The sequence below is a fragment of the Herpailurus yagouaroundi genome, unplaced genomic scaffold (genome assembly GCF_014898765.1).
Source record: "Herpailurus yagouaroundi ecotype Mexico unplaced genomic scaffold, PumYag 190, whole genome shotgun sequence".
NCBI classification, from domain to species: domain Eukaryota; kingdom Metazoa; phylum Chordata; class Mammalia; order Carnivora; family Felidae; genus Herpailurus; species Herpailurus yagouaroundi.
In genome coordinates, this window is record NW_024412421.1 from 24,852,275 (window position 1) to 24,863,405 (window position 11,131).

An 11,131-nucleotide genomic window follows, 5' to 3' on the forward strand; every position below is an offset into this window, starting at 1 on the left:
GTACTCCGTGTCCATGGGCTCGGGCCCTGGGTTTAATCCCGTGTGCACTCGGGCACACGGCCGTGCTACCCCACCCCAAGGCCCCAGGAGGCTCACAGAGAGGAGACAGGATGAACTCAGATCTCCGGGTCAGGTGTAAACTACAGATTGCCCTGGGTTAGCTACGTGGAAGTGGCAACCGTGGCAGTAAGTCCCAAGTGGTTTCCTTAGCCACCCACTGTGGAGACCTTTGCCCACGGAAGGCTCTAGACTCTAGGGTCCATGTGCCCTCCGGATCCACCAAAGACAGTGTGTTTTCCACTCATTCATACCCCACCCCACTGTCTGAGGGGGTCACTGCCCCTTCGCAGAATGAGTGGATTGGATTCTGGGACCATGTTACGGGACCCAGCAGTTCATGCCACGCTGTCTGAGTCAGGTTTCTGGATGACAGCGTTGCCAGACATCAGGGGTTATTAGCCTCCATGCCCTCTTCCCTGGCCCTGTCCCCTCTCTCCAACAGTTAGACATGTCTGTCTCACAAGGCATCCTGTCCTAAGTCAAGGTGTCACAGCACTGCCCGGCTCAGGATCCGGATAAGGAACCACCAGGGCTGATCAGAGAGAGCCCGGAGGAGCTCACCATCCTGTCATCCTGCTCTGGGGGACACGGGTCAAGGGTCTCGCTCGGGTCAAGGGTCTCGCTCGGCCCAAGGGCAGGAGGCTGAACTGTCCTGGATGTGCCGGTGGCTCCAGGGCTTTCGTTCCCCGATGTGGGCTGTGGTCTCCACCCCACACCCTCCTTCCCAGTTCAGACGCTGCCTCTGCTCCCTCTCCGGGTGTCTCAAGGACCTCCAAGCCTGCATCGGGGCATCTGGGGCCAGGCAGCTCGGAATGATCCAGGCCACACCTCTGCCTTCTTCCTGTGGTTCTTTCCAGACATTCGCAGAGGACTTAAGAATTTTCCTCAGGGCAGGGGCTCCCTTCGGGGTGTGGGCTCAGCCTCTGGGCCGCTTCCTGAGTGCCAGGTGGGCTGCAGACGAGGGAGGAGATGGCATCTGAAAATGAGACGGGATGCTGCCAGGGAGAGCCCAGGCCCTGAGGAAGCTTCCTCCCTGCCCACACCCAAGCCCTCCCCACAGCCCTCCAAGCCCCACAGGCTCCAGGACCACAGAGTTCTAGGAGGACAATTACCGTTCTTTGCCGAGGGCACAAATGCCAGCACAGAGGACGGGCTCACGCCTGACCAGGCCCTCACAGCCACCACCACGTGGCTCTGTGGGACTGGGAGTAATGACAGGGTCTGAGGAAGAGCTGTCAGCATTTCCTTTGTGACAACTCGTTCCCAGCTGGGCTGCCAAATGCAGCCCTGGGTGCTGAGCTGTCTCCCCGGCGTTGGGCGAGGGCCCCTGGATCTCAGGCCCCGTGAGGACCCCGGGTGGGAAGAGTAGGGGCTCTGCCAGCCGCTCACACCTCTTCCCCCTCAGGAGAGCCAGAACCTGTTCTGCTGCCTGTACCGCTCCTGGTGCCACAACCCAGTCACCACGGTGTCCCTGTGCTTCCTCACCCAGAACTACCGGCACGCCTATGACCTCATCCAGAAGTTGTATCCTTCGTTCTCACTGTCCTTCCCGTCCAGTCACTGAGGGACAGGCGGGGGCCAAGTGCTCCCTTTCTGCCACACTCCTACCCCGTCCCTGTGCTCTGCCTCCAGTCCTTGTGACATGGGGACCTCCAAGGGCGTGGCCAGGGGTGCGCGGGGGAGAGCACTGTTGGCAGCGGATGGGGTCATCTAGGTCTTGTGGAGGGGAGCTGGCCCTGGAGAAACCTTGTAAGCCAGGCATCGAGGCTGAGTGGGCCCAGCCTGGTGCTGATGGAGCCACCTAGGTGAGAGGGCCCCGGGGCGGGGGGCGGTGGGGCTGACCTAAGCGAGGTTTGCGGGCTTGAGCTCTAGCGTCTGCATCACTGCTGGTGAGGAGCTCAGGGACCTGGGCCACAGAGCCACAGCCCAGCTGGGCAGTGACCCAGAGGGGAGAAGCCAGCTGGGGGAGAGGCCTCAGCAAGAGAGAAGACCCCCACCACGCCTCAGGGCCTGTGAAAGGCATCCATGGGCAGACTGGTCACAGTTCTTAAAACAGTGCAGTAAAGCAGCTTACTGGATTGAAGAACTACTTAGGATGCAAAATTGGCCTCCTTTCCTGACGGGCCATGAGTTGGGGGTAAGGAGAGAGGGTCCCTAAGGTGCCTCCATTAAGGGTCGGTGGGGCCTGGCCTCACTCCCTCAGGGTGCCTGCTCTCCTTCCACACCCTAGATTTGCTTTTCTCGGCCACTGGCGTGGCCCAGAAACCACAGGCCACACACTTGCCACAGCCCTGACCTTGGCCCTGCTGACAAGCGTCCACTCAGGCAGGAACCAAGACCTTTCCCGCTCAGCCTCCCCCTCCCCCCAACACAGGCTGCAGGGCTGAGATAAGAGCCTTTCAGAGCTGGGAGGGCGCAGAGGAGAGAGCCACAGAGCAGAGCCGGAGTGCCCCTGCAGGGGGGGGACAGCTGTGCCATTTCTCATTTATAGGGACAGAGAGACTGATGTCCTCCGTGTACCTTCGGGCTTAGGCAGAAACAGGCTCTACCTACAAAGCCAGGGCCCCAGTGGGAAGCGCATGTGTTCCCAGCTCTCCGGTTGCCCCACCCGGCAGAGGCCCCCTCGTAGAGATGGGCCACCCCAGCCAGTCTTTCCTTGACCCGCCCACCCAGCGGGGACCTGGAAGTCACGGTGGATTTCCTCACGGAGGTGGATAAACTGGTGCAGCTGATCGAGTGCCCCATCTTCACATGTAAGAGCCTGGCCTCTGGAGCGCGACAGGGGTGGAGCCGACTCCGCTGTGCTTCCTCTGGGGAGGGAGGCAGGGAGGGCACACACCCCAGGGTGTTTCTTAGAACGTCAGGAACGGAAGACCGGGGATGACAATCAGGGCTGGGGAGTCCAGTCCAATAGGACTGAGACATGGTGTCAGGACAAGCGCCTCAAGGTGACCAGCGCATGGCCGAACCCACCTGAAGGTCCATAACGTCCCTACGTGGGGGTGGTTCGGCCGACCAGAGTAGTGCTGCCAGGCCGCTGCTGAGGGAGCTGGCCCAGAGCTGTTTGCAGCCACCCCTCCCCACACCACGCCCTCCTCTCTCTACAAAGCAGAGTATTTGCCGGAGCGGCTGGGCAGGAGCTCCCTGATTGTAACATCCAGGCTGAATGTGCAAAAGTGGCAGCTGGTTGGGGAGAGCACGGCTCCTGGTGCCTCGGCGCACACACGGTGCTTGCCCCCCAGAGTAGGCGACTCTCAGGATAAAAGTTGCATGCTTACTTAGGTCAGGCAGGCGAGCAGGGAGGTGGCCCTGCCGGTGGCCTCCTTCCTGCTGAGCCAGTTGGCTGAGCCCTTGCCCTCTGGCAGCACCTGTGACCTGCCCGAGCTCCTCCACTCAGCCAGTCCCCATGGTGGTGGATGCCCAGGAGACACGAGAGCAGGAGGGAGACCCTGTTCCCAGCAGAGTTTAGCAAAGCCTGTCCCAAGTGGTTCCCTGGCCCAACATCTCACTTCCCCAAGGGCCTCCTGGGGCAGCCAGGCACACTCTCACCTGAGGCCAGGTCCAGCCTGACCCCAGAGAGACGACAGGCACCTTCTCGCCAGGCCCAGGGCTTTGTTGGAGCGACCACGGCAGCTTCACCCTGGTCCTGCCCAGCACCCATCCCAACCCTGCTTTGCCTGGCTCCCCCAGGGGTGACTGCCTTGACCCCACAGGCCCAGGGATGTCTACTCACGTCTCCATTGGTGGCTCCTGCTCCCTGGGGTAGGGAGAGGGTTGGGCAGGGCCTCACTGCTCTGGCTCCAACATCAGCCCAGGCCCCCTGCACGGCTGCTGCCGGGGTAACATGGCCTCTCCTGAAGTTTGTGGCTCGTTCTCCACAAAGGATGCCTGGGACTGGGCCTTAGAGACACAAGAAAGCAGGAGCCAGTGATTCTCCCGGAGGGGCTCAGAGGAGGGAAGCGTGGGCCCGTTTAAATGGGATGGGTGCTGGGCAGGACCAGGGGCACCTCTCCTATCTGGTGGGGTACTGGCATGGCTGGTGTCTGAGGAGGCTTCCCAAAAGCACCTACCAAGACACTCCGGAGTTTGGTGTGTGTTCAGCGCCACACACGAGCGTTTTTCTACCCTGCCCTCCCTTAAAGCTGTCCTAATCCGGTCTTTCTCTCCCGCTCACCCTATTTATAGCTCTCTTGTGCTGGCACGTGCAGAGCAGACAGGGAATCTGTTACACTACAGGCCCCAGGCCCCCTCATCACCAGGCTGCAGTCAGTGTAGCGGCTCAGGGACGAGGACCGGCAGCTTGGGGGTCACCAGGCTGAGGCGACTCTCGGGACAGACGGCCATGCGGGTGGGCAGGAAGAAAGAGCGGCGAGATCCGGGGGACGGCTGAGGTGCTGCTGGAGGAGGGAGCAGGCATGTCTGGCTGTAGAGGAGCCCCTGCCCCTCTCTGAGCCACAGCTCCCTGGCTGGCCCTCTCCCGGGCAGGCCGAGGTGTGGCCCAGGGCAGTGCCTGACCCCTGACCTCTACCCTCTGCCCTGCCTCAGATCTGCGCCTGCAGCTGCTGGACGTGAAGAACAACCCGTACCTGATCAAGGCCCTCTATGGCCTGCTCATGCTGCTGCCGCAGAGCAGTGCCTTCCAGCTGCTCTCCCACCGGCTACAGTGCGTGCCCAACCCCGAGCTGCTGCAGACTGAGTGAGTGCCGGGCTGGGGGACCGCTGCCCTCCGCCTCCACGGGAGGCAGAGGCCTCCGCCACTGGGAGAGGCCAGACCAGAGGGACTCGGCACGAGAGGGGTCTCCCTTGCCTTGGCATCACGTTCCTCTGGCACTGCGGAGACTGGCCATCCCGTGGCCACTTACACTTAGGCCTCTTAAAGCACCAGGCTGGGGGCTTCTGCGAGTGTTTGCGAGGTGGTAGAGAGTAGCAGGATCTTCTCCCAGCCATCAGGGTTGAGTTAATCTAAAAAATGAAAGGGCCTACCGGAATCACCCAGACGGAGGCCCCTGGAGGGAGACTGCAGGAGGAGGAGTTCATGTCCTGGGTCAGAGACGGTGTCCAGTCCTGCAGCAGTAGGCGTGAGAGCTGGGCCTCGGGCGGTCCTCCCCACCACCGCCCCCATCTACGGCAGAGGCTCCAACCTGGGCCACAGAGAGACCCCAGCCTCACTGGGACACGGAGGCACCGTGGCTACGCTGCTTGACCCTGCCCGTGGGAAGAACAGGACCTGGGCACACCTCCACCACGAGGCCAGCAAGGCGGACTCCGGGCAGGAGGGCTGCAGCCCTGCGGGGTGGGGGGCGTCCAGCCAGGCTCCTACCCCGAACCCGCTGCTGGCCCTGCCCCCAGAGCCTGTTGGGCCGTGTCTATATTTGGTAACCCTTGGAGGCTTTGCCTCATCCACAGGCATTTGGCATTCGAGATGGAAAATTTCACTTGTCAGGTCGCCATGGAAACAAGCAGAGCCACTGAGAAGATTTACGCTGAATGGAGCGCACCCAGCTTGCATCAGATGCCCTGTGTGTCTAGAATTCCCTCCCAGGCTGTTAGAACCACTTGGCAGGCCTGGCACCTCGCTCTTGCGAAGGGCCTCGGCCTTGGGCCCTTGGGACTGATGCAGGCAGCCTTGAAATGGCCTGTCTCACACGCAGGGCCTCTGACCCCAGCCCCTGTGCCTCCATAGCACTGGGTTTAGACTCCCACCACCCCTCCCACCCTGCTTGGCCTCTCCAGAGGCTGGGTGTGGGCCACCTGACAGGCTGGCCGCCCTAGGCTGGCTGGAGGGGCTTGAGCCCCGAGCAGGTATGGCCCCCAAGCCAAGGCCCAGCTCTTGGCCTGTTCCACCCCTTTTTCCAGACAGCAGTGCTCTGGGATGATGGCTAGGCACTGTCCCAGCTGCTTTTAGTGACACCCAAGTAATCCCCAGGGGAGCAGGGAGGTGGGTTTTGCACTTGGAATCCCTTGGCCAGAATACTTCTAGCTCCTGGGACACAGAGGTCCTGAAGCCACACCATGCTTCACTGGCCTGGCCCCTGCACCAGCATTTCCGATGTCCAGTGGGTGTTAGGGTTACTCTGGCAGGCACTCAGGATTCCTCCTTTCTTGGTGCAGGGGTAGGGGAGAAGGAGACAGGAACAGCTGCTTCCCTGTGACCTTTGGTTCTTGTCTCCACCCCCACCCTCAGCCAGGCTGCCTTCCTGAAGGAGGTCCCTGGGCCAGGCACAGACCCTGTGAGGCTAAGGGCCATTCTCCTGCACGTGACATCTCCTTGTCTAGGGTGGGGAAGTAAAGCTCAGGGTGGTAGGAGCTCTCCCTGCATGCTCCAGGCCAGGATACAAGTTTGCAGAGGGAAGCTGGGGAAAATGGCTTCTCTCAGAGCCCCCCATGGCCAGAGTCAGAGAAGTCCTGGGCCAAGGGGTTGAGGCCTCTTAGGTAGGAGATTCTGCAGGCCAGTGGACAGTTCAGAGGCCTGGACTAGGATCTGGTCCCAGCTCTGCTGAGGGTTTGCCCTGTGAACTTAGACAAGCCCCTCTCCTGGCTCTGGGTTTCTTCATTCGTAAATGAGCATTTGGACCAAATGGATGCTTGAGGCTCTGCCCAGCCCTCAAGGCCCTGGGTTCCCAGCGGTTCTTTGCAAGAACCTAGGAAGAGCTGTGTCACAGATATAGGCAGGGAGACGTCGGGCAGGGAAGGGGCCTCCAGAACAGCTGGGGGAGGGGTCAGATTGCAACGCTGGGCACAGAGGGACGGCTCACACCCTGGAGAGGAGGAAGAGGACAGTCACAGCCCTGGGAGGGGCAGGCAGCTGGAAGACAGCTTTGGGTTGCCTGACAGGCCTGCAAGCCGGAAGCAGCTGGGTCGGTTGTGGGAGGGGGTTCTGCACCCCTTGCCCATCCCTCATTCCATGTGCTCAAGGCACCAGCAGGCCTCGGAGACTCTGGCCCCCTCGGGTTTCCAGGCCACTCCCCAGAGATTATCTCAGTGAGGCAGGAGGGGACCTCTGAAGAAAATCTGAGGCCACTTGCCAGTATTAGCCTGGTGACAGGTGCATGGGTGGGGTGGCAGGAGACAGGGCTGGCTTTGGGTTCTGGAATCTCATCTTCACTGCTGGCGGGGTGTCCCCAGTCACTGATTGCCCGAGGAGCATTGTAAACAGACCTCGAAGGGCCTGAGCAGCAGCCATGCCCACTGTGACAGGCAGGGAGAGGAGCCCTGGCCTACCCCCGTGGGACATGCTCCTCCCCACTTGCAAGATCTCAGGCCAGGAGGGATCCAGGAAGAGAGGCTGAGTCACGGAGGGCAGCGCTTGCCACCATGATCATCCAGAGAGTGCAGGGTATGGCCCACTCCTCCCCATCCCCGCGCCTCCCTGGCCACATCTGTGCACATCACCCAGGTTTGCTGCCCACTGCCGGCATCTCCATGGAAACCCCTAATCTCAGTCCTGCCTCTGGACCAGACGCCTGTGCTTGTCACTAGTGTTGAGGGGAATGGCACACAGACACGCGAACGCCCAGCATCCAACGGCATACTCCAGTGTCCGCTCTGGCCTCACGTGTCCGGGCCTGCAGATCTCTCCCGCATCTCACCTACTCGCCTGGGGCAGCACCTGGTCACTGCCTGGGGCTAGAGCTGTAAGCTGCAGGGTGTCCCTCGGCCTCCCCAGAAGCCCAGGCGGTGACACCTGATAGTGCCCTGTTCCCAGGGAAGTTGCATACGGCAGCCAGAGTCCAGAATGCTGCCCCTAGAGTGGGCCCCACCTCGCTTCTCTTGATGTTTGTTGAATTAATGTTGCCTGAGGCCCAGGAAAGCAGCAGCCAAGGCACCATCCAAGGTGTCTTCAGATGGCACATCTTCAACAGGAAGGGAACAACACTGAGTAGGGGTGCAGGGGGCCACCTCTAAGCTTCCAGATGGCATCCTGACCATGGGGAGGGCCCCCACTGCCCTTGGTCCTGCCCCAGCAGCCAGGTGAATGGTCAGAGATGTCTGTCAGGGGCCAAGTTCATTGGTAAGGGTTTCCTTTAGGTGAAGCGCCATCGTGTTTCCCCCAAAATGTACTGAGCCACTGATGCACCCCAGGCCTCAAGCTGCTCAACCCTCGCCAGCCTCACCTCAGGGGGGCATAGTGGTCATAACCACAGTGGCTGCCCATGAGGTACCTAGGCTGGGGCTAGGCACCAGGCTAAGCTCTTATATGTTGAATATGAACCACCCTCACCCCCTCACCGTGGAGTGGCCCCTGTGGCAGTCCCCTTCTATGGATGAGCAAACTGAGTCACGTGCCCAAGGCCAAATAGCTACGAAGTGGTCGTATCCAGGCTTCTCTAGCTCCTGTGCCCAGCTGCTTCTTGGAGCCTGTGAACTCACAGGGCCCTGGGATTCCCGTGAACGGCCCACAGCCTTCATGAGACCCCCTTACCAGGGCCACTAGGTCTCAGGGGCTAGAAGCAAATACTTCCCCAGCCCACACACATCTGTTTCCCAAGCCAGTGAGGCTAAAATGAAAGAGGAACAGACTCTTTCATGAGACTTTGCCGAAGGGATGGTTATAATGGGAAGGGACCCAAGGGGACCTGGTCCCCAGGAACAAGCTGAACAGGACTACTACGCCGCACAACTCTAGGGAGCATCAGGTACACTGTGGCTGTGCGCTGCACAACTTGTGCAGCTGTACAGAGCAACCGGGGAGGGTGGTCGCAGCAGGAGTTGTAGGAGCCGTCAGCACGCCCAGTGGTGAGACCAGCTCTCCTTCTCCAGGGACAGGGAATGACTGCAGGCCTCTGGACCCCAACACTGAATAAGAGATGTCCTGCCAAGCTGAAGGCCCAGTAGAGACTCTTCAGCAGTAGACAATCCCTGTTGTCTGCAGGCCTAGTCCTGCCCCCAGAGAAAGGGCCAGGCTGCCTCCTCCCCCTCCTCCCTGGACCCTGTTCCAGGCCCCAGCTGGCTTCCTGGCTGGCTGCTAGCCCTGGCTTTCACCCCAAAGGGAGCCAGTCGTAAACAGGAAATGCTTCCCGATGCGATGCCTGCTCTGGGCCCCGTCGTCAGCCCACAGACTGAAGGCCATATCCAAGCAGCAGTGTTGACTGGTCCCAGCAGCTGAGGGGGAGGGGATGCTCATGAGGCTCCCCTACTTTGGGGCTGTTGGGCAAGGGTTACTGGGCCTGAGGCAGACAGACTCGCCAAGGTTGAGCTCCATCAGCCTGTGACCCTGCCCTGACCCTCGCCCTCCTATGCCCAGCGCTGCCTGCCCCCAGCTCCCTGCCATGTATGCTGAGACTGATACTGAGCCCTTCTCCTTCTTCCCAGAGACAGTCCGCAGGCAGCTCCCAAGTCGCAGAAAGCGGATTCCCCCAGCATTGACTATGCAGAGTTGCTGCAGCACTTTGAGAAGGTCCAGAAGAAACACCTGGAAGTGAGGCACCAGCGGAGCGGGCGTGGGGACCACCTGGACCGGAGGGTTGTCCTCTGATGCCTGACTGGAGAAGGGCCCAAGGAGTGGCCCCACGGAGCATTTGGGGTCTTCGGGCTCCCTGAGGAGCTCGGAGACCTGCCTCAAGGGCAGGGCTGGGCCTGGCCACCAGCGCGGGGTTGGGGGGACAGAGGCTGTCCATCCAAGCTCCTCTCATAGCCCAGCCCCCTGGGCCCCCAGTGCTGTCAGCTGCACCCTGGCATTCAGACAGAGCTGGCTTCCCACCCGGGTGGGGCCAAAGCCTCAGACACCACCCATTCTCTGGAACTGGTCTCTTTCTAATATCCTCTTGTAAAAGAGCTTGACCTCTCCAGCCCACCAGAGCCCTGGCCTTGAGTGATGTGTGTACTTAGGAGTATGCATACCTGTCTGCAACTAGAGGCCAGCACAGAAGTCCATATGAATGACACACCCCCTGCCCCAATAAAGAAGTGACAGAAAACCTTCAACCTGCACCAGCTTGCTCCTTCCCACGGGCACCTGCTCCCTGCCTGATACTGCAGATGCTCCAGGACCTTCTTGCCTGCCCTGGAGTGCTGGACTCATGGTGGCCCCAGGGAATGCTGGCTGCACCTGGGAAGGCTGGTCACACCTGGGAAGGCTGGTCACTGCACAGTCCCTGATGGGTGTGTCCTTGGGTCCCAGCTCTCACCTCTAGGATGCACCCCTTCCTGGAGACCACCAAGCACTGGCCTGGCCTGGAACCCTGAATCCTACCTTCCCAGGCACCTACTCTGACTTCCATCCAGATTCCCCCATAGTGATGCCCCATGTCCACATTGAACAAAACCAAATCTTGAGTTTCGGAATGAAAGGGCGCTCACTGCACGCTGCGCATCACAGGAAATGGAAGGGAAGGCCCAGCCAGGCCAGTGCAGGGAGGGAAGAGGCCTTCCAGGTGCCCACCCCCTTGATTTGGCTAAATAAGCTTCAATACACACCATCAGGCCAGAGCACCTGACTCCAGGCTTTGGGAAGCGTCTAATTGGCCTAATGAGCTCCCAGGTGGCTCTAGGGGTGGTCCCTGGAGTTTGGGAGAATGAGCTCTGCGAGCTTTTCCCCTCTGGGCCCCCGGCCCCCTGCGAGGCGAGGGTGGGTTTCCCTGCCTGGAGTCTCCAGGACGACAGGCCGTACTGGACCCGTCGTCCACGTGAACACGCGTGCGTCCCCACGCACGTGTACCCGGGCGTCGGGGACTGGGGACGACAGCCCACCCCTGCTCAGCTGGTCCAACACCCGCCCCCACTGCCGAGTAAGCAGGTTGCCCGACCAGGTAACGACTACCCTAAAAGCTCAGCCTGGAGACCCTCGTGCGAGCGGCTTCGGCACCGCCTGAAAGAGCGGCCAAAGAGCTTTTGGAGGAGCGTCCGAACTCGCCAGTGCCCGGGACGAAACGTCCCAGGGCGGACTGACGCCCGTGCGTCCCCCGCTGTGTGTCGTGTATCGCGCCCGCGGGGTGCACCCGGAGGAGCCCAGCCCTCCGCCCGTCCGCCAAAAGCGCGGGAAGACCCCGGCCCGAGGCCACGGGCTGGAAGGTGGTGCCGAGCCCCTTCCCGGGAAGCAGGCACCCAACCGCCGCTCCTCTCCCGTCAGGCA

At 61.1% G+C, this 11,131-nt stretch overlaps 1 protein-coding gene and 1 long non-coding RNA gene across 3 annotated transcripts in view; one reads left to right on the forward strand and one right to left on the reverse strand.

The window, feature by feature from the left end:
• Nucleotides 1-9,984, forward strand: part of VAC14 (VAC14 component of PIKFYVE complex) — a 102,128-nt gene extending 92,144 nt beyond the window's left edge. For both annotated transcript variants that reach the window (XM_040443068.1, XM_040443069.1), the window contains exons 16-19: nucleotides 1,466-1,584; nucleotides 2,734-2,813; nucleotides 4,606-4,756; nucleotides 9,373-9,984. In XM_040443068.1, the coding sequence (XP_040299002.1) occupies nucleotides 1,466-1,584; nucleotides 2,734-2,813; nucleotides 4,606-4,756; nucleotides 9,373-9,535 (513 nt within the window). In that variant the 3' untranslated portion in view covers nucleotides 9,536-9,984. The remainder of the gene's footprint in view (nucleotides 1-1,465; nucleotides 1,585-2,733; nucleotides 2,814-4,605; nucleotides 4,757-9,372) is intronic.
• LOC121009770 (uncharacterized) lies at nucleotides 5-5,313 on the reverse strand. Its single transcript, XR_005780826.1, has 4 exons — nucleotides 4,923-5,313; nucleotides 4,235-4,454; nucleotides 3,794-3,960; nucleotides 5-1,036 (listed from the first exon to the last, which is right to left on the reverse strand). It is a non-coding gene; the product is annotated as an uncharacterized LOC121009770 (long non-coding RNA).
• Nucleotides 9,985-11,131: the final 1,147 nt, after the last annotated feature.